At 42.5% G+C, this 22,667-nt stretch overlaps 1 protein-coding gene across 6 annotated transcripts in view; it reads left to right on the top strand.

The window, feature by feature from the left end:
- Positions 1-22,667, top strand: part of TMPO (thymopoietin) — a 38,601-nt gene that overhangs the window by 2,608 nt on the left and 13,326 nt on the right. Inside the window, exons 2-11 of one of the 6 annotated variants that reach the window (XM_040344222.1) lie at positions 7,793-7,946; positions 10,725-10,868; positions 11,885-11,982; positions 17,470-17,574; positions 17,848-17,967; positions 18,068-18,163; positions 18,308-18,418; positions 18,728-18,841; positions 18,923-19,009; positions 19,161-19,255. In XM_040344222.1, coding sequence (XP_040200156.1) covers positions 7,793-7,946; positions 10,725-10,868; positions 11,885-11,982; positions 17,470-17,574; positions 17,848-17,967; positions 18,068-18,163; positions 18,308-18,418; positions 18,728-18,841; positions 18,923-19,009; positions 19,161-19,255 — 1,124 coding nt within the window. Of the gene's footprint in view, positions 1-7,792; positions 7,947-10,724; positions 10,869-11,884; positions 11,983-17,469; positions 17,575-17,847; positions 17,968-18,067; positions 18,164-18,307; positions 18,419-18,727; positions 19,010-19,160; positions 19,256-22,667 lie in introns of all 6 variants that reach the window. The other 5 variants (XM_040344221.1, XM_040344225.1, XM_040344223.1 and 2 more) reach the window with 5 other exon arrangements.

Here is a 22,667-nt window from a genome sequence, read left to right as displayed (position 1 = left end):
GGGTGATACAGGAAGCGCAGCGTGCATCTTCTCCCTAAATTTTTATTTTTTTTCCTAGCATGTCATTCAGCATAGTAGCGTGAGCTACAGTATGCCTTTATATTATTTTTTTGGCGCCGTACTCACTGTTTAATTGCGTAGTAAAGTTTCAGGGGAATGGGCGTTCCTATGCAGAGGGCTTGTGATTGACGGCCGGCTATGGCGCGTCACGCTTGACGGAAATAGCCAAAATAGGAGTTTGCTCTTCACGGCGCCTGCGCAGTCAGCTCCGATGTCTGTGCGCAGGCGCCGTGAAGAGCCAAGACCTACTCCGGCTATTTTCGTGACGCGCCATAGCCGGCCGTCAATCACGAGCCCTCTGCATAGGAACGCCCATTCCCCGCGGGGAGTCTGAAACTTTACTACGCGATTAAACAGTGAGTACGGCGCCAACAAAAAAATATAAAGGCATACTGTAGCTCGCGCTACTATGCTGAATGACATGCTAGAAAGTTGTTTTTTAGGGTGAAACACCGCTTTAACAAAGAGGAAAGCTTCAAGTTCTATGCATTTCATGCTCTAGCACACGTCTTCAGAAAAATTGATCTAGAAAAATGGGTATATCCAAGATGGTGGATAAAAAGGCAGGTAAGTGCGTCCAGGAGATGTCCCAGTCTGTGATGGTAAAGCTTCCAGGGAAGTCCACGAGATAACAGCCGACTTGTGCTGTGAATGTTCAGAGGACACAGTAATGCTGGAGCCTGGGGATGACGTCAGAGGAAGCGAGACAGAAACTAGCATGGTCCACAAACAGGAAGTGTGTCATAGAGCCGCCTTGTTTGTCTTTCTGCTTCAGGAAAATTGAGGCTGCCACCATGATACTGGAGCCTAAATACTAGATACAGCGCTGTCAGTGGCAATCATGTGTCAAACCCAGGGAAAAAAACAAATGGAAGTAGCTTCTCCCGGGCTACAGAGAAGCACAAAAAAATAATTTCAATTCTCTCCCTCTCGCTCCATCAAACCCTTTAAGGAGGGAATGGAAGGATCTGGAGAGGAAGGTTCTTAAAGCGAGAGTTCACCCGAAAACATTTTTTTAACATTTAGATTGATGCTCATTTTGTCAAGGGGGATCGGGTACTTTTTTTAAAAACGAAGCAGTACTTACCGTTTTAGAGAGCGATCTTGTCTGCCGCTTCCGGGTATGGTCTTCGGGACTGGGCGTTCCTATTTGATTGACAGGCTTCCGACGGTCGCATACATCGCGTCACGAGTAGCCAAAAGAAGCCGAACGTCGGTGCGGCTCTATACGGCGCCTGCGCTCCGACGTTCGGCTACTTTCGGAAAATCGTGACGCAATAGATGCGACCGTCGGAAGCCTGTCAATCAAATGGGGACGCCCAGTACCGCAGCCCATACCCGGAAGCGGCGGAGAAGATCGCTCTCTAAAACGGTAAGTACTGCTTCGTTTTTAATAAAACTACCCGATTCCCCTTGACAAAATGAGCATGAATCTAATGTTAAAAATTAACATTTCCGGGTGAACCTCCACTTTAAGCTAAAAACCTGGAAGAGAAGGTTTTATTTGGGGTGGAAGAAGAGAAGTTTTTCCAGACCCCCGAATTAGATGCAAACCTTTCTCGGGTCTCTAAAAAAAAAAAAAAAGATTTGTCCTTTTGAAGACTCAGGTAGCATTAAAGACCAAATGGATAGAAGGGCTGAAACGCTTCTGCACAGAGCATGGGATGCCAATGCGGCAGCCATGGCTCCTGCTTTGGCATTTGTCTGCTTAGCCAGGCTCTCTGGCCATGTTTCTAGAGGGAATAATTCGGAGGAAGTTATAGGCTCTCTAGAAATAATAACCAAGGCGATAGCATATTTAGCAGATGCATCAGTGGAGTCCTGGAGCAGCTTTTGGGCGCTGAAAAAAACGCTCCAAAAACGCCCCTCCATTGAAATGAATTAAAAGCGCCGTACCCTTTCACACTGAGGCACTGCAAAAACACCCTAAAACGTTAGGGTCTTAGCAATGCTTTACCAGCACATTGGGATTGTAGATGTGGCTTCGCTCGAATAACGCCCCAGTGTGAAAGGGGCTTTATAGTGATTGAGACCCTCCTGGGTAGTCGGAAACCAGTCACTAGGAGGATTTATTCAAAGATTTGGAATACTTTTTTCTCACTGGTGTCGGGGTAGAGAAGTGTCTAGACCTTTGGTACCAGTGATACTCGAATTTCTTCAGGCAGGGGTGGACAAAGAAATTGCCAAGAACACCCTGAAGGTACAGATAGCTGCCCTATCTATTTTGCACCAGAGGCTCATGTTGGAGCCCCTGATTAGGAGATTTCTAGTAGCTAGGGAGAGGTTAATTCCCATAAAGGTTAAGAGATTACCTCCATGGAATCTAAGGCTCGATTCACACTAATGCTTTTTTGTTGCATTTTGCAGAAAAGCAGGGAATTTTTTTTTATGGAACATGTTCACATCAATGCTTTTTTGTGCCTCTGCGTTTTTGGAAAGGGTCGGGGACTTTTTTTCCTGCAAAAAGCAGCGTTTTGCATGTAATAGAATTCAATGGACCCGCATCCAAAACGCAAGTACCTCGTTTTTACCATGTTTTTACTGCGATTTTTTTTTTTTTTTTTTTTTTTTTTTTTTTTTTTTTTTTTTGTTAACCTGTTTATAGCTGGTTGTTAAATGAAATGTAAAAAAATGTAAAATTGATGTAAAAAAATAAATAAACCGGAAATCGCGGTAAAAACGCAAGTCAAAAAAACGCAGCAAGCACCGCAAAAACGCTCAAAAGCAACATGCATAGGTGTGAATCGAGCCTTACGCTGGTCCTGGAGGCGTTGACAAAAGGTGCCTTTCGAACCAACTCAGGAGTTCTCCATAACATTTTTGACACTTAAGTTTAGCCTTTTTTACTGGCCATCACAACAGCCAGAAAGGTAAGTGACCTGCAGGCCTTGTCAAGTAAAGAGCCTTTTCTGTTGATACGGAAAGATAGAGTGGTGCTGAGGCAAGACCCACTTTTTTTTTCTTCCCAAGGTCACATCAGTTTCATAGGTCTCAGGAGATAATTTTGTGTTTATGAAAACCCAAAGAACAAGGGAGAGGAAAAAATTAAGTTATTAGATGTCCGGAGGTGTTTGCTCATATACTTGGATAGAGTGAAGGACTTCAGGAAGTCGACTCGCCTTTTGGTTCTATTTAGCAGCCCTAGGAAGGAAGGCAGGCTTCTATATCTACAGTGGCTAGGTTGATTAGGCAGACCATAGGTATGACTTATGAGCAGTCAGGTTCCCAGTACCAGTTAACATTAAAGCTCATTCAACAAGATCTTTAGTGGCCTTTGGGCAGAAAAAGCATTGGCCTCAATAGAACAGATCTGCCGAGCAGCCACATGCATGGAAGAAGCAGGACACCACCTTAAAGCACTATAGAGTGGAACTGCTATCGCCTCAGGATCTGACGTTTGGAAGGAAGGTCTTGCAAGTGGTGGTCCCACACTAATGGCCCGTACACACGATCCGAATATCGTACGACGGATCGTACGATATTTTCCGCTTAATAGTCACAAGTAAAATGAAATGGGTTATTAACCATTTCCCGCCCTATGGCCGATTTACGTCCGGGAAGTGGTTCTGAAATCCTGACAGGACGTCCATGGACGTCCTGCAGGATTTCATGCCGCGCGCGCCCGTGGGGGCGCGCAGCGCGGTGATGCGGGGTGTCAGCCTGACACCCTGCATCTCCGATCTCGGTAAAGAGCCTCCGGCGGAGACTCTTTACCACGTGATCAGCCGTGTCCAATCACGGCTGATCACGATGTAAACAGGAAGAGCCGTTGATGGCTCTTCCTCACTCGCGTCTGACAGACGCGAGTATAGGAGAGCCGATCGGCGGCTCTGACAGGAGGGGTTCACGCTGATTGTTTATCAGCGTAGCCCCCCCTCGGATCGCCACACTGGACCACCAGGGTGGGCCAAACAAAACAAAAAAAGCATTGGGAAAAAAAAAGCTTTTTTTAAAAAAAAAAAGCTTTTTTTTTAAAAAAAAAAAAAGATGCCAATCAGTGCCCACAAATGGGCACTGACTGGCAACATGGGTAGATCAGTGCCACCCCACAGTGCCCATCCATGCCCAGTGCCCACCTATCAGTGCCCATCTGTGCCACCCATAAGTATCCATCAGTGCCGCCCATGAGTGCCCATCTGTGCCGCCCATGAGTGCCCATCTGTGCCGCATACCAACGCCGCCAATCAGTGCCACCTCATCTGTGCCCGTCAGTACTACCTCATCAATGTCCATGAGTGCCATCTCATCAGTGCCCGTAATTGAAAGAGAAAACGTACTTATTTACAAAAAAATTAACAGAAAAAAATAAAAACGTAATTTTTTTAAAAAAAATTTCAGTTTTTAGTTGTTGCGCAAAAAAAATAAATCGCAGAGGTGATCAAATACCACCAAAAGAAAGCTCTATTTGTGGGGAAAAAAGGACGCCAATTTTGTTAGGGAGCCACGTCGCACGACCGCGCAATTGCCATTCAAAGTGCGACAGTGCTGAAAGCTGAAAATTGGCTTGGGTGGGAAGGTGCGTAAGTGCCTGGTATGGAAGTGGTTAAAGTCACAAATTCTCGTACGACCGAAAAAAATAATCGTAAGTGATGTCATGTGTTGTAATGTATTGTATTTTCCGACGACAACTGTACTGACTAAACGAAAATCGTACGATCTGACATCGTACGAGGAAAATTTTTGTGCATGTCCGATCTAATAATATCGGATGAACGGTCGTGATCGGCTCTCGAAAGTAGTGTACACACGATCCGAAAATCATACGATTCTTCATCGGACGATCGTTTTCGTCCGATATTCGGATCGTGTGTACGGGCCATAAGGCAGGCCTTGAACTTCTTGTCCATCCTCTCAGGTGTGCCGTTCTGGAAGATGACTAGAGAAAAATGACAGTTACTTACCGGTAATTGCTTTTCTAGGATATCTTTCAGGACGGCAGGTCTACCCCTGGTTTGATGTAAGTACTACGGGAATAGTTTCTCTCTGGCACCCGGATAGCCTATTACTTTGGTAGAATTGAGGTGCAGGGGGAAGGTAGGGGTCTTTTAACCTCATGTGTTGATTGTGTTTCCTGTCAGGTGTGCCATCCTGGAAGATATCCTAGAAAAGCAGTTAAAGCGAAGGTTCACCCTAAAACAATTTATATATCATTCCATCCAGCATACTGCCGACATGTACAGTAAGCTTTTTTTTTTTTTCCCCCCGTTGTACATACCGTTTTATCGTTGTTTTTTTTTTTTTCTGCCTCCCGCGGGGAATAGGTGTTCCTATGAAGAGGCGTAGATGATTGACTTGCGGCTAAGGGGCGTCGCACGTTACGAAAATAGCTGAGCTGGGACTCGGCTATATACGGCGCCTGCGCAGTCAGCTCCTAGTCTGTGCGCAGGCGCCGTATAAACCCGAGTCCCAGTCCGGCTATTTTCGGAACGCGTGACGCGCCTTAGCCGCACGTCAATCATCTACGCCTCTTCATAGGAACGCCTATTCCCCGCGGGAGGCAGAAAAGAAAAACAACGATAAAACAGTATGTCCAATGGGAAAAAAAAAACGCATACTGTACACGTCGGCAGTATGCTGGATGGAATGATATATAATTGTTTTAGGGTGAACCTTCACTTTAAGTAACTGTCAATTTTAGAGGGTTCCGGCTCCCACTTCCTCCCCGGGCTCCGGTGCCAGAAGGAAGTGCATCTCTCCTCCTCCACCGGAAGGTAGATCACTTACCTTGAAACTTCCCTCTTAAAGTTGAGGTGCGTGTTTTTCTCCTGTGTGTGTTATACACCGATTAAATATGGTAAATAAAAAACGCAAATATGATCAAGTACCACCAAAAGAAAGCTCTATTTGTCGGGGGGGTGGGGGGAGGAATAATAAAAATGTAATTTGGGTACATTGTTGCATGACCGCGCAATTGTAATTCAAAGTATGACATCGCTGAAAGCTGAAAAATGCCTTGGGCAGGAAGAGGGTTTAAGTGATTTTGAATTTGGCAATATGAGGTACAAATGCTGGCAAACCTTTTAGAATTTTTATCATTTGCATGAAAATAAACCATCTCCATAGAGGTGCATGTTAAATCATCCCTCCAGGATCTAGGCTGCATTCACAATCGCGGCGTTTTGTCGCCGCAAATCGCGGTACAAAACGCCACGATTTTGTATGCCAAGGTGTGAATGCAGCCTAACAGGATTCTAATTCCTCTCTGCTCTACCCAAAACTAAAAAAAAAAAAAAACGTTTTGCCTTTAGTTTCTTTAAGATAGCCGTTTCCTTGGTTGTAAATACGTAGTTCGCTTTTTCGAGCAAACATGTAAATGTCAAATGTGTTATCAGCCGTGCAAATGTTTACATGTGTAGTGTGAAATACAGCCTTGGACATACTGCTTCTTTCAATAATTTTGACCAAACTGTATTCATTTGAGCGGAAAAAAGTAAATGGTCAAAACAATGTGGTGTCATTTTAAAAAATGTGTTTGGGTTCATCAAATGCTTGTTTTACTGTGTTCCCTGTACATGAGGCATGTCCAATTTCCGGGCCGCGGGCCAATTGCGGCCTCCGTTCCGGTTTAATGTGGCCCTCCTGGTAATTTGGATATATATATACTGTATTTATCAGCGCTGCCTCAGAGGGGACAGGGAGGGGGGGAATGAGTGCAGTCAAATTACATACAGGAAAATCTCCTGTGTACTCAGCGGCATCTGTAATAGGAAGTCCCGTCTCTTGGGCTGCCATTGGACGACTCCTCTGTCTATCATATGAGGCGGGACATTGTATTAAAGAGGGTGCTGTGTAAACAGGAGATTCTCCTGTATGTAATCTGTTGGTGCTTGTCCTGCCACCCCTGTCTCCGAGGCTGCAGAAGGGCATCGATCAGGCTGCATTCACGGCAATGGAGAGGCTGCATTCACGGCAATGGAGAGGCTGCATTCACGGCAATGGAGAGGCTGCATTCACGGCAATGGAGAGGCTGCAGATGGGCCCTGACCCTTATTTTGCTTCAGTTTTTTTATTAAAATTTTTGTTTTTCCCCTGAAACTTCCCTCCTAATGTGAAGGTGCACACAAATACGGTATATCCAAATAACACGCCCAAGCTCATCCTTAGTCCTGAGCGGAGCTCAGGGATTCTTTGGGGCCACAAAAGATATATATATTTTCAAATAACACGCCTGACCTCATCTCTTCACCACACACAGCCACAAAGGCAAGAAAATTCTTGTTGGGCAGTGTAGTAGTGCTCAGACGAACACACTTAGACCGACTTTAAATGGTTCAAAGAATGTCAAGCAAAATAGTCGGCCCTCCCGCATGTTCACTTCATCAAATCTGGCCCTCTTTAAAAAAAAGTTTGGACACCCCTGCTGTACATGGACTAAAATATCCTATAGTGCAAGATATTCAATATGAATGGTTCACATACACCTAAAGCAGCTAGGTCCACCTGCTCTTGAAGTCAAGTAGATTGTCTTGAGATGGGGGACTTGTCTACGAAATGTAGAAGAAATTTAGTGTGTGTGTGTGTTTGTTTGTGTGTTTGTTTGTGTGTTTGTTTGTGTGTTTGTTTGTGTGTTTGTTTGTGTGTTTGTTTGTGTGTTTGTTTGTGTGTTTGTTTGTGTGTTTGTTTGTGTGTTTGTTTGTGTGTTTGTGTGTTTGTTTGTGTGTTTGTGTGTTTGTTTGTGTGTTTGTTTGTTTTTTTCCTGTACTGTAACTAACATTTATATTTTCTTTTAAAGAAGGCAACAAAGAAAACAGACAAGCCTAGTGTAGAAGAGAAACCTGACAAGCCTAGCATAGAAGAGCTACCTGAACAAGATGTAACAGAACTCACTAATGAAGCTCTAAAAGAGGAACTGTTGAAATATGGAATAACACACGGTCCTATTCTGGGTATGGTTCACCAGTTTCATTTGACATTTTTTTTTGTATTAGCTTTCCTTTGTTTAAAATATTTAATGTAATGTTTTAAGTTGTTTACGGAGTGCTGCCATTGAGTTACTAAAATTGTTCCCCTTTTTTTTTTTTTTTTTTTTTTTATGTATTTTTATTAAAGCTAAAGTTTAGCCATTTGAAAAAAACACATTTTTTTATAGCTTTAGTGAGATAATTTACTGTAATGAAGTATTTCCCATGTCATGCAGACAGCTGCATCCTATGGAAATCACTGCAGGGATTCCTCACCCTCATCTTGCTTCTGAACTTGCAGCACTGCAGTGGTTAATAGTGTTATTTTGATGTCATATTTCAACTTGGTTTTGTCATCTTTTTGACTAAAATGCCATTTTAGTCTTGATTGTTTTAGTCTCATTTTAGCCGACTAAAATATAATGGGTTTATGTAAATTGTGATGCATTTTTTCTAGAATTTCCAAACTCCTTGTGTACCCCTTGAGTAAAAATAAAACCTTTATGGTATTAAAGTATAACTAAAGGCAAAACTTTTCTCAGTTTTGGATAGAGTGCAGAGGAATTGGAACACTCGTCAGGTTTTGTTGCTGTCTGATAAGGCGACCCGTCAATTTGTGACGTTCCGTCGCTGCCATCTTGCTACACCCCCACTCCTCCACCGTAAGGATACACTGAGAAGGGGGCAAGCGGACATTTTGTTACACCCACCAGAGTTTTGCATTTCACATTTATTAACAGTAAACAGAGCTTATAAGGTGAAGTGCAGGATTTAGAAATCCGAAGGATTGTTTAGATGTTGAATTTTAAAAGCGGTGGCAAACCTGGAGATGTCAAAGGTTTGCTAATCTGACAACACCGCTGCTTTTGTCATTCAACATATAAACAGTCTGACCGATTTGTAAATGGTGTATTTCAGCATATAAGCTCTGTTTACTGTTCTAAATAAGTGTGAAATGCAAAACTCCGGTAGGGTGTAACAAGATGCCCGTTTGCCCCTTCTCAGTGTATACTTACTATGGACGAGTGTGGGGTGTAGCAAGATGGCAGTGAGCATTGCTTCCGTTACATATTCTGATGAGTCGCCAAATCTGATGAAACGCCCCCCTTAAAGCGGATGTCCGCTGAAAAAAAAAATATCAAAAGCCAGCAGCTACAAATACAGCCGAATGTTCCCAGAACCCAAGGGGGGGGACGGGAGGTGACGTCATGCCCGCAGTCTGCCAGAGACTGTTGTGTCCGGAAGTGGGTTCAAATACCTGTCTTTAGACAGGTATCTGCACCCACTCCCCCCTGAAAGGTGTCAAATGTGATCAGCGGGAGTTCCACTTTAGGGTGGAGCTCCGCTTTAAGGAGATTTACCTTTATAAATTTATCCTGTTTATCATTGAAAGTAAAAAGTGACCTCTGGTATAAATTTTGCTTCAGTGTGCACCAAGCTGGCTGCTGGCCATGTTGATTAACCAAGCCTTAACCTTAAAAGGGACAAAAGAGCAGGTTGTGCATTTTGTCATAGCAACCAGTTGTTTGTTAGCTTTGAGCAACTTGCAGCTTGACAGGTACCTATCAATGTTAATTTTGGCCGCAAATTTCGATTTAGTTTTAGTCTTTGACTAAAATGCTGTTTTAGTCATCGTATTTTAGTCAACTAAAATCTCCAGTACATTTTAGTCTAATCATAATGGTCAACTAAAATTAAATGTGCACAGTACACAGCACAGCCCCCCACCCTCTGCACAATACAAAGCCCCCCCCCACAGTACACAGCGCAGCCCCCACCCTCTGCACAATATAAATACAAAGCCCCCCACAATGCACAGCCCGTATTCCCAGGTGACCCCCAGTCTCCTGGGACAGCACTGCCAGCGTACTCTGAAGTTGGGAATAAATCGCTGCCAGCCCTTTCTCATACACAGCTTTTCCTGTCGCTATCATTGTAAATCAAAGTCTCTAAATTTTACCTCCGTTTCATTCTTGCATGGACCCGGTCACATGGCTGCTCTTCTCTGAAGATTCATGGATGGTCATGTGACCGCTCTCCTCCAATCTAAAGCAACACTTGGAGGAGCAGAGCAGCCAACAAGAACAAAATGTGTCACACAGGAGGAGGAGCCGTATAGGAGAAGGGGGCTGGCAGCGTTTTTTTTTTTTTCCCCCTAATGATGGACTTTGCTGGCAGCGCTGTCCAAGGGCCAGGAGAGGCGGGCGGCTTGCTTGACCACCCCTCAATGTGTGGCACCCTCATAACTGAGATTTCCCAGTCCCCTTTATTTTGTTGCCCTTCTCTGGACTCTCTCAGCACATCCCTTCTGAGGACTGGTGTCCAGAACTGGACAGCATACTCCAAAGACTTGTAGAATTACTGGTTTTATCTCCGAATGCATGCCAACATTGTGTTGGCTTTGTTTGCTGTAGCTTGGCATTGCATGCCATTGCTGAGCCTGTTCTCTATTAGGACCCCCGGTATTTAAAAATTTTCAACATTAAACCTCATTTGCCATGTAAAGTTATTGCCTTGCTTAGTATCGTCCACAAATTCTGACATTGAGCTGTTTATCCCGTCCTCCAGATCATTTATGAATAAATTAAATAGGATTGGCCCCAGGACATAACCTACCTTACTTGGCAAAAGTGTGTAGTCCCTACTGTTCAAATGCAAAACAAGGTGTTATCCACTGATATTTTTTGTTTAGAAGTAAGGACATCTTTTTTTCATAGTAACTGGGTATACATTGTCTTATTCAGCTTTCTCTTTTCATTCTAGCCAATACTAGGAAGCTTTATGAAAAAAAGGTGATAAAGGCAAAGGAGCAAGTCACATCCATAACATCTGTAGTAGATACCTCAAACACGGACAGTAACAAGCAAAATGGAAACTCTGATCCAGAACATTACAGTGACAATGAAGGTATGCTTTAGGTTCCTCATTTTAAACAGAATGTGCTAAATATCCTTATTCGGGGCGGATCAGTAATGCTCAGCGGGGATCGCTCCGTTGATCCTGCTGAGCCGGCGGATGACAGGGTGGTCCCCGCACACTGTGCAGGGACCGCCCTGTCTTTTCTTCGCTCTCCCCTATGGGGGGATCGGATGAACATGGACCGTCTGTCCGTGTTCACCCGATCCGCCAGACGGATGGAAAAGTAGGTTCTTCCTCCGTCACGCTTTGGCGGGTTGGATGTCAGCAGGCATGTCACCGCTGACATTCGCGGCTCCATAGAGGAGCACGGAGCGCCCGTTCAGGTCCGCCTAAACTGGCAGGCGGACCTGAACGGGCCGCCCGTGTGAAAGAGCCCTTACTAAAACCACAGGAGTAAAATCGGTCTGTATAATTCAGTAAACTGTTATACTCTGTGGAACCTAAGGGGTTAATCCTCTGCAGTGTGTAAAGAGGCTGTTTGATTCTGTATGCACAAATCCTCCCCATCCACTGACTGGAGTCAGGGTGCACAATGCTCAGTTTGGTGTGTATTGCTAAAAAAAAATAATAATAAAAAAAAAAATTCTTGGGAGAGTGCATGTGATCAGCACTGTCTAGACAGAGGGTCAGGGGGCCTGGATCCTAATAGGGCTGCCAGTGCAGTGTGACTTCTCTTTCTACAAGCTTTAACCAGGCATGTTCTGTGTACTGTGGGAGACCAGATATAGTGAATGCAGGGTCCTGGGGTTTAGTAATGTTGAGTGGATGAGTATGGATTATTTTTTGGAAGTTAATGATATTTAGTGTCAGTTAAAAACTTAAAATCCAAATATAGCTGAAACATGTAACTTTGAGGCTTTTTCAGGAACTAGATTTTGTAGACTGATTTCACACTAAAATGATTTGGCTTGTTTTCGTTGTAAGGTGAGAATGCAGCATCTATGCACAGAAATTTGACGTATAGTTCTATTCTAACTACAAATATTGTTATGTTTTTATTGAAGAATCTAAGATCGACCTTACTTTTGAGACAAGAGAACCAATAAGGGCCAAGTCAAAGGCTCAGATCACTTCCCGGTCCAGAAGGTTGGAGCAAAATGAGGTATGTTAACAATCCACTTGTGTGCTAGATAACGGTCTTGTTAGAAATTGGCAACATAAAAATGTAATCTAAATGATACATTTTGCTGCAGCCTTGTTAAAGGAGTTATCCCATCTCCTATATAAAAAAAAAAAAAGATTCACCTGTAGATTGGCACCTCACAAGATCCTTTACAGCACACTGTCTTTGATTTGGGCTCTAGTAAACTCTACACTCTGGTCATTTTTGGCAAGTTGGTGGGACATAACATTCCTTCTAGTCAGTGGTGCTCTTTAAAGAGGAGGTCTGTCCACCCCTGCAAAAAATGAAAACCCAGCAGCTACATATACTGGAGCTGCTGACTTTTAATAATGGGACATTTGGGTACAGTGTCGCACGACTGAAATTGTCAGTTAAAATAACGCAGTGCTGTATCGCAAAAAATGGCCTGGTCATGAAGGGGGGGGGGTGTAAACCTTCCGTGGGTGAAGTGGTTAAACTGATTGGTACAATTTACCTTTTCAGAATATGGCCTATGCTGTGAAGGTGCCCAAAGTTTATGTTGTAAATCTGTGCAGCTTTTTAAAAGGATCAATAATTTTTTTTTTTTAGCTGTTTGGGTCCCCTCAGGGGCATAACTAAAAAAAAATGCCTGGTTGGCAACCCCCAATGTCCTGACTTTTTGCGAGAACATTGAAACGTTGGATGCTCACTCAGCATTGCGGGATTGAAAACTTTTTTCTATCCTATCAACATGTATACATGCTGCAACCTTTATAATGACCATATTGAGGGTCAGATGGATGGAAAAGGATTAGGAATCGGGGATGAGGAAAGCTCTGCTGCTCTGTCCCAGCTGACTAAAGTTGCTCAAACGCCACATGCAAAATGTCTCAAATGGGGAATCTGGATGGGCCATGGCACAGTTTTTCCTATAATTTTTCAGTTTAATACAGTGGGTCGAAACAAGTGGCCTTTGTACTTGTGGTGTAGCAAAAATGTAAATTTAAGTGCCACACCTGAAAGGTCCATGTAGGGCCGAAACAACTAATCGATTATGAAATTAATCGATTACAATTTTCATAATCGATTAATCGGCCAGAAACATAATGGGGTTAAAAAAACTAAAATTAGCCCTTTGTAGTACAAAAAAGAAAATTGCTACTGTAAATATTTCTTTCACTGTCCCACAGTAAAAAAAAATGAACCCCTTACAGTAGCGATTATTTGCTCTTTTTGTACTTATTTTTGTTTTTTTTAACCCCATTATGTTACTAAGCATCTCATGCCTGGGTCACACCTCTGTTTTTTGGTGCTTTTTGCAGAAACACAATACAGTTCAATTACATGTTTTCCTATGGGACACGTTCACATCCATGATTTTTTTTTCAGCTGCTGCGTATTTGGAAAGGGCAAGGACTTTTTAATGCAAAACGGTGTTATTTCGTTTTTTTTGGTTCAATATACTTCAATGGAGAAGCTGCAGAAAAGCATGTAATGTGTTTTTGCCGCAATTTGTGTTTTGTAATCTGCCCAACAACAAATTGGGCCCAATTTATTTTTTAAAATGCAAATTTTTTTTTTTTTAAGGCTATTATCCGATTAATCGGCCAACTAATCGATTTATGCAGCCCTAGGTCCATGTATGACTTTATTCCATTAATGCCAGAGGGACAGTCCAGAAAGTATTTCACGTGTTTTTGGAGGTCCAAAAATGACCTGCTTGTTTTAAAAAAAACATATGAATGGACTAGAAGTGACCTGAACCCTTTTTATTTCTTGTAGTAAAATCAGTTTGTGTTGGCAGCTATCAGCCTAGCCTTTTTTTTCTTTTTTTTGTGTGTGTGAGAAATTGCACTACACGCTTAGGAAACCGTTGAGATCCTCTGGGGGTAAAAAATGTGTCTGTCTGAGAACCAGATTACTTGTATCAACATTAGTACTTATTAACATACTAACAGTTTTTGTGTTAGACGATGCATGCTGTCTGTGCTGCCAGGTTCTGTGTGCTCTGGGTCAAAGTGAATTCTCTTTTATATAAATTGTTTGAACTTTCCACACTTAAAAGGGTTGTAAAGGTAAAAAATGTTTTTCCCTAAATGGCTTCCTTTACCTTAGTGCAGTCCTCCTTCTTCACTTGCCTCATCCTTCGATTTTTGCTTTTAAATGTCCTTATTTCTTCTGAGAAATCCTCACTTCCTGTTCTTCTGTCTGTAACTACACACCATAATGTGAGGTTCTCTCCCTGGTGTTGAGAAAGCCTCTTGAGGGGGCGAGCAGGCATGTCAAGACACTCTCTCTCTACTTTGCAGAGAGAAAGGAGCTGTGTGTTAGTGGGCGTCCTGACACTCCTGCTCGCCTCCCTCAAGAGGCTTTCTCCACACCAGGGAGAAAGCCTGGCATTACTGTGTGGAGTTAGACAGAAGAACAGGAAGTGAGGATTTCTCAGAAGAAATAAGGACATTTAAAAGCAAAATGGAAGGATGATGTAAGTGAAGGAGGACTGCACTAAGGTAAAGGAAGCTATTTAGGGAAACTTCTTTATTTTCTTTCTTTTTTTACCTTTACAACCCTTTTAAGCAGTTAAGTTAAATATAACTCTATTGGTGAAGCACACTGACATAGTGATCAAAATAAAGCTAACTTAACCACTTGCCGACCGTCTCGCGTAGATATACGTTGGCCGAATGGCACAGGCAGGCGAAGCAACGTGTGTATATATACACGTTGCTTTGAACCTGCCCCCTAGCGGGCGCGTGCCTGCAGGATGGGTCACGGAATGGCAGAACGGGGGGATGCCTTTTGTAAACAAGGCATCTCCCTGTTCTGCCTGGTGACACAACACTGATCGCCTGCTTCCTCTCATTGGAAGCAGTGATGTGTCACAGTAAGCTATGCCCCCTTACAGTTAGAATCACTCCCTAGGATGCACTTGACCCCATCTCCGCCCCCTACGGGTAACCCCTTCACTGCCAGTCATATTTATACAGTAATCAGAAAAGTTGGGGATATTTATTATAGAAAAAAAAGTACAAAATAGTTTTTTTTTTTTTTTTTTTTCAAAATTTTTCCTCTATTTTTGTTTTTGCAAAAAATAAAAACCGCAGAGGTAATCAAATGCCACCAAAATAAAGCTCTATTTGTGGTGAGGGTGGACATCAATTTTTGTTCAGGAGCCACGATTGAGCAATTGTCAGTTAAAGTGACGGTGCCAAATCACAGAAAAAGTGACCCGCTCATTTGACAGCCAAATGGTCCGGGGCTGAAGTGGTTAAAGGAGAAGTCCAGCCTGATCTTTTATGGCTAAGAAAGGGGGGTGAATAACAAATGTATGCTTGTGCCACATCCAGTATATATGAGAAAATAAAAAAGGGGTTCCCCTGGGTGGACTTTTAAGGCACTGATAGTATTAATTCAAAATATACGGGATATTGAGGTAAAAAAAAGTTTTTATTCACAATTGTACATATTTATTAAAAAAAAATGAAATATTGAATTAAAATCTACAGTTCCAAAGTTTCACCATATAGGTAAATACATGAAAACCTTCTTTACACACGACGCGTTTCGGGGCAACCTTCTTCAGGGTTGTGTAGAGAAGGACATGTTCATGAATTATAAATGTAGTATAAGGATGATGAATATTTCATTGGATACGATTTTTTAAAAGCATTGAAAATATAAACGGCACGCTGGGTTCTGTCAATGAGGTTGCCTTGCTAAAGCAAGAAATGGGTATCAGAATATACAATTAATGCAGGTTTGAAACGGACATTTATAAAGAACCGGTGTTCATCCCCTTGGGGAGAAATTATTCCAAAGATCGAGAAGCCGGTGGATGAACCAGAAGAGATGCAAGTCTGAGGTCTGCTCTCCACTGACATCACTGCCATTAGTCAAGGCATTGCGTCATCCAGACTTCCCAGTCTGGATCCACCAGCTGCCTTGATTGGCAGTCTCGACTCCGTGCCCCTCCACAGCTCAGGTGCTCCAGTGAGCGTGGAGAAGCAGACAGGAGAGATGCTGACTCAGGCAGCAGCTCTCTCACGGATCTGTGAAAACCGAGCCATTGGCGGTGTTTGGTGGCTCTGTTCTAAGTGCGGAGATGGCGGGGGTCATATGCGGCATCAGTCTGATGCTGCATCCACCTAGGTAGGTAAGTATGAATAAAAAAAAAACTAATATTTTTATTTTATTTTTTTTTAAACCAGAATGTAGTGGAAGGTGCAGCCACTTCATAGGGGTGATTAAAAAAAAAAAAACTTTTTACATGCACAATATGGCTTGCAAGCTACTATTATATATATTTTTTTTCTTGTAGCATATTTTCTTCTGGTATTCTATTTTGTAATATAGATACGCCTACCCTTTCCCCATTTTTATCACTTCAGGGTGTTTGTGTGTTGTTTTAATAGCCATCTATAGGAAGCGTTGTATTATATATATTTTTATCAGTGAATACAAAGCTTCCTTTGAGGTGGAGATCATGTAATTCACTTGCCAATCGATGGAAGCCTTGTATTCATTGATAAAAATACAAGGCTTCCTCTGGCTGAGGCGCACACGGCCCGACTCTGCATGCTGTATGTTGCTGATGATGATACGTGTGATACAGCGCTCACAGCCACTAAATACCTTGGTAAAGAAAATGGTTTGTTTTGAGCCACCTTGGCCCCACACTATATAAAGTGCCATAAAACCTGAATTTGGGCTTTAAAGCGGGAGTTCACCCATTTGTAAAAAAAAAAAAATTTCTCCCCTTAGCTTCCTGCTCGTTCGGTCTAGGGGAATCAGCTATTTGTATTAAAATATGAGCAGTACTTACCCGTTTTCGAGCTGCATCTTCTTCCGTCGCTTCCGGGTATGGGTCTTCGGGAGCGGGCGTTCCTTCTTGATTGACAGGCTTCCGACGGTCGCATCCATCGCGTCACTCGTAGCCGAAAGAAGCCGAACGTCGGTGCGGCTCTATACTGCGCCTGCGCACCGACGTTCGGCTTCTTTCGGAAAATCGTGACGCGATGGAAGCGACCGTCGGAAGCCTCTCGGAAGCCTGTCAATCAAGAAGGAACGCCCATTCCCGAAGCCCATACCCGGAAGCGACGGAGAGGATGCATCTCGTAAACGGGTAAGTACTGCACATATTTTAAAATAAATAGCCGATTCCCCTAGTAAAAACGAGCAGGAATCTAAGGGGGAAAAGTGCCCTCTAAGGGTGAACCCCCGCTTTAATTGATGTCTAGTTTTAAAAATGCCAAACTACCCATATCTATTGGCATGTGTGTTTTTTGTCCTTGCTTTTTTTCTGGGATAGTGTAGCAAGAAAGCCATTTACTTGGCAAGTAAAACTGCTGAATACCTCCCAAGGGCACAACCTGTGTAGTCACATTCAGTGCTGGCAAGTTTGTGCCTATTGGCAGCTAGTCACGTTGAATAATTGAATGGATTGTAGTTATGTACAAATAACTGTTTTCCCCAATTTATTTGTCAGCTTTGTTGTTTTGCATTCAGACAGAGGAAGATACTGAAGAAGTGGTATTAAATGTTAAAAGAGAAACCAGGCTCCCTCCAGAGGATTTTGTTACTGAGATTGAGGAATTCTCCACCATTTTATGTGTAAAAAAAAAAAAAAAAATATTTAAAATCTTTTAAGCGTCACGCAGGAAATGGTGTTTGGCTTTCATTATAACCAAGGGGTTGCTATGTTTTCACATCTTGCTTGCTTTTAAAGCTGTCCTAGTTTCACTGACTTGCTGTTTCTGATTTATATTCTACACATACTGATGTGTCCTGTTCTCAGTCACTCTTTTGTATATGCAACAAGTGTGTGGTTATGGGTAATTTGCACAGGAAAGCATCTAATTTCACATATATTTGACACTTAAATAGAGCATTTCTGGAGATGGAAATCCTGAACCGGAGAAGACGGTGGAGCCTGAAAAGGTTGGACGTGTACAGGCTATTTCTAGGGAGGAGTCAAGAGTAGTACGAAGAACACCAAGGAAAAGGGTGATGGCAGAGCTATTTTACTTCCAGGCCTTGGGGAAGGGTAATGGTTTTTCCCAGTAATGTTTTTATTTATTTCTACCTTTTTCTACCCAAATAATAGGTGGTAGCTGCAGAACCATTGCCAGATGATGATGCAGATGTCTCAGAGAGCCCTCCAATAACAGAAACTATATTGCCTTCAAGCAACCAGGCTCCAGTAAATATATATACATTTGTTTTGTCTTTTAAATAGATTTAAAATACCCTGTGGGGTTTTCATGCTAGTTAAAATGGACACCTAATCCTATGTTGCCTATTTTTATAGGCTAATGCAGTATATTCTTATTTTGAATCTCATCAGGTTGATAATCAGGTGACTGAGACTTTCAAGCACACAAATGCTTTGCGATCATTCATTGAGTTATCAGAGTTGTCAAGGAGGACTCCAAAGAAACAGCCAATCAGTGAAAAAGTAAATATTCTTACGTGATGGGTAATTTGCCTATTACAAAGACTTACCAGACCAGATCTTGTGCACGTTTCTTATTTTTACAGATCTTGTGTAATATGTCCACATTTTAAGGTATTTCCTAACCTTCACAGCAGTTTTAGAAGATCAAAAAATGTGAGCTTATCTTTTTTTTCTTGGCAACAATGCTACATACAGTATTTCATTCAGAGCACTGGTTGCTATTATGAAATGGAAGTGTGTGTGTGTTGTGTTTTTTTTTTTTTTTTATATATAATACATTAACATTTAGTTTTATTGTGCTATTTGCAGTATTTGAATGTGCTACAGCAAACGGATGCAGAATCCCTTGTTAATAAGTTCAATGGCATTAATAATATTGGTCGTGCAGATTCCTGTGATCTTCTAAACACAGCCCTGATAGAGGTGATGTTAATACTTTTTAGCGTTTTTGTTTTCACCTCGGAACCTTGCCATACAAATAAACATTTATTATTCATTTTGAAGGAAGCTGGCGACTTTGGTCAACAACATGAGACTCCAAAAAAGACAAAACAGTTGAAAATAACAAAGTTTGTAACGCCCAAAAGACAGGGAAGATATTTCATTTAGAGCACTGGGTGATCAGTTGTAATGCTTTTCTTCAGTCACGTTCTTATTTGGGTTTATTGGTGATTCTAGACTTTTCTCTTTTTTGTGTGTTTTCTTTGTGTAAAATGCTTGTTTTTTTTTTTTCTTCCTCTAGATTGTAGAAAAGACATTTACTGAAGAAAAAAGAGAAGACAGGAATGTTCTGAAGGAGATGTTCCCATATGAAACTTTAACTCCCACAGGAATAAGGTTTTTATGTTTATCTTTTTAACTCTGTTGCAATTAGATATCTGAGTAGTATTGCACCCTGATAAATCTTAGTGCTGTGTAAAGCCCTGACCAAAAGTTTTGAGTGACAAATTTTTCACAAAGTCTGCTGCCTCTGTTTTTATGATGACAATTTGCATATACTCCAGAATGTTATAAAGTAAGATCAGATTAATTGCAAAGTCCCTCTTTGCCATCAAAATTAACTTAATCCCAAAAAATATTTCCACTGCATTTCAGCCCTGCCACAAAAGGACCGGCTCGCACGTTAACACAGGTGTCAGTGTTGACAGGGCTGGCAATCGCTCCCTAATACTGATTGAGTTAGAATAACAGACTGGAAACTTTAAAAGGAGGGTGGTGCTTGAAATCATTGTTCTTCCTCTGTTACCTGTAATTAAACTAGTGCAGTCATCATTGCTTTTCACAAAAAGGGATTCCCAGGCAAGGATATATTCCTGCTTCTAAATCAACCATTTAACGGATCGCCAAGAACTTCAAGGAGAGGGTTTCAATTGTGAAGGCTTCAGGGCACCCAAGATGGTCCAACCAGGACAGTCTCCTACAGTTGAATCCAGCTGTGGGATCAGGGCACCACAAGTGCAGAGCTTGCTCAGGAATAGCAGCAGGCAGGTGTGAGTGCATCTGCACTCACAGTGGAGGATGTCCTGGTGTTGGGAAGGGCAGCAAAAGAAGCCACTTCTCTCCAGGAAAAATCGGACAGACTGATATTCTGCAAAAGATACAGGGATTTGACTGCTGAGGACTGGGGGTTAAGTCATTTTCTCTGATGAATCCCCTTTTTCCATGGTTTGGGGCATCCAGAAAAAACCTTGTCCGGAGAACACATCAGGCCCAACAGTAAAGCATCCTGAGACCATTCATGTGTGGGGTTGCTTCTCAACCATGGGAGTGGGCTCACTCACAATTTTACAATGAATAAAGAATGGTACAAAAACATCCTCTGAGAGCAACTTCTCCCAACCATCCAAGAACAGTTTGGCAAACAATGCCTTTTCTAGCATAATGGCGCACCTTGCCAAAGGTGATAACTAAGTGACTTGAAACAAAACGCCAAAATATTGGGTCCAGACTTTAATCCCATTGAGAACTTGTGGTCTATCCTAAAAATGAAAAGCAGGCAAATTCTGACAATCTCCAAGCATTGATTATGCAAGAATTTATACTGCCATCAGTCAGGATGTGGCCCAGAAGTTGACTGCATGCCAGGGTGAATTGTAGAGGCCTTGAAAAAGGGTCAACACGGTAAATATTAAAGGGTCACTAAAGGAAAAACATTTTTTTTAAGCTAAATAGCTTCCTTTACCTTACTGCAGTACTGGTTTCATGTCCTCATTGTTCGTTTTTGCTTTGAAGTAGCTGTAATTCTACTGTGATCTCCACACTTCCTGGTTGCCTGTTAACTTATAACCATGGTACTGGGAGATTTTCACGGTGGTCTAAGCTGTCATTACTGTGTGTCTAAAACTCCTCAGAACCAATCAGATTAATTTTAAAAACAAAACACTGCCCTGGATTTGTTTTTGTTCTGTGAGTCTTCCCGACTCACCTCTCACCCGGAACTTCATGTATGTACCTTTAAAACCGAAAGTGAAACTAGAGGCACATTATATGATAGATTAAATTCAATTTTTAATAATTTTAAAAAGGAATCAGTTAACTTTTATGTCTCTATACCCAATAAACAGTCATTTCAGCAAAAAAAAAAAAAATTTCCTTTAGTGACCCTTAACTCTTTGCATAAACTTAATGTATAATTGTCAATCAAAGCTTTTGCTACTTATAAATGCTTGTAATTATACTTCAGTATACCATCTGACTAAAAGATCTAAAAACACTGAGGCAGTAGAGTTTGTGAAATTCTCAACTTTTGGCCAGGGCTGTACAGCGAATGTGAGGCTGGGTTGAAAAGACAGTTTAACCTCCTACCGCTGACATGGTGCACATCTGACTTTTCAGTGGGTGGGCTTTAATACGATTTGGCCTTATGTAAACCATTTTCTGAGAGCTCACGCCCTGCGTTATCCCAGCACAGTGGCCAGCGGGGACTGAAAGGCTCCCGGTGGATGCATACTTGCGATCAGCCGCTTTCAGAACTTGACTGCTGTGATAGGCTGCCACATGACCTGAATGCCCATCTCCCCAGCATTTAGAAGCTTCTAAAGGTCTGGGTGGCGGGAAAGGGTTAAATACTCTTTGCAGTTACATTCGAGATAAATAATTCTACCACAACTTCTATGTTTCTGCATAGTGCTGCACTTTTATTTCAAGAACCCTGCCATTAACAGTAAATTCAGTTTTAGATTTACCTTCTAGAAATCCAGTCACAATTGGACTTATCTGAGAATCTGAATTTTTCGTACAGAACACGGGCTTCTTTAACCACTTCATACCCCGCCCATTGTCGAATGACGTCCTGGGCTTCCTGGCTGTCTAGGGGGTGCACGCCTGCTGCATTACTTGGGGGGGGGGGGGGGGGTCCGATGCACATGCTCGGCGGCTGCGATTGCCTAATAACAGAGCAGGACCTGTGTGTGAGAAGGAGAGCGCTTCTCAGAGTTGGTCACCCAATGTGGGTAGGAGCCACCAGTGCTGCTGGGATTCAGCTTATTCATTTAAAGGGGTTGTAAACCCTTGTTGTTTAATTTCATGCTTGCCTCTACTGTGCGGTTCATTTTTGCATTGAGTGGCCCCGATCGTCCTCTTCTGGGGTTACCCAGAAGAGCCCCATCCCTCTAACTCTTCTGTCATTTGTACATGCAGGTCCTCTGAGTCTTGCTTTCACTTCAGAAGCCAGAGATCTGCTCATACCCCTGGCAAACCTTTTGGCATGAAGGTGTGTTTCAGGGGAGAATTTGGCATCTTTTGGCTGCTTATAATAACCCCCTTTTCTCTTTCGTTCATGGACGGACACAGCAGCATTGACCTTAGGGTTATATACCTTTCCTTCTAGGAGAGACTAGGCAGAAAAAAACGGCACTTTAAGTGTTAAAAACACTTCTCAGTACAGCACCTCCCAGGGGACGGGTACATCCCACTCTCTGGAAGCATCCAGCCTCCGTTTTTAATCTGCCTAGCGTCAGGAGAGCTTGGCCTTTTCTGGAGTCCATGTGCTCTGGAGATTACTTTGCGAATTATTTATTTATTTATTTATTTTTTTTGTTCCTGCTTTTTGGATCCTGGGATCTCTATCAACTGCCGACTGGGTGACAGGCTGGATCTTGATCCTTGTAGTCCCCCCCCATGTTCGACCATCAAGCGTGTGCCGGTCTTTAACTAGGCCGTCCACGACATGCCCCGTTGCTCCAGGGGCGGCCGGTGAACTACATGTTCCAGGGCACATATATGATCGGTCTCTATGGCTGTGTCAGTG

The sequence above is a fragment of the Rana temporaria genome, chromosome 3 (assembly GCF_905171775.1).
Source record: "Rana temporaria chromosome 3, aRanTem1.1, whole genome shotgun sequence".
In the NCBI taxonomy this organism is placed as follows: Eukaryota; Metazoa; Chordata; class Amphibia; order Anura; family Ranidae; genus Rana; species Rana temporaria.
The sequence above is the reverse complement of the archived record's forward strand: the minus strand, read 5'-3'. Positions and strand labels throughout refer to the sequence as shown.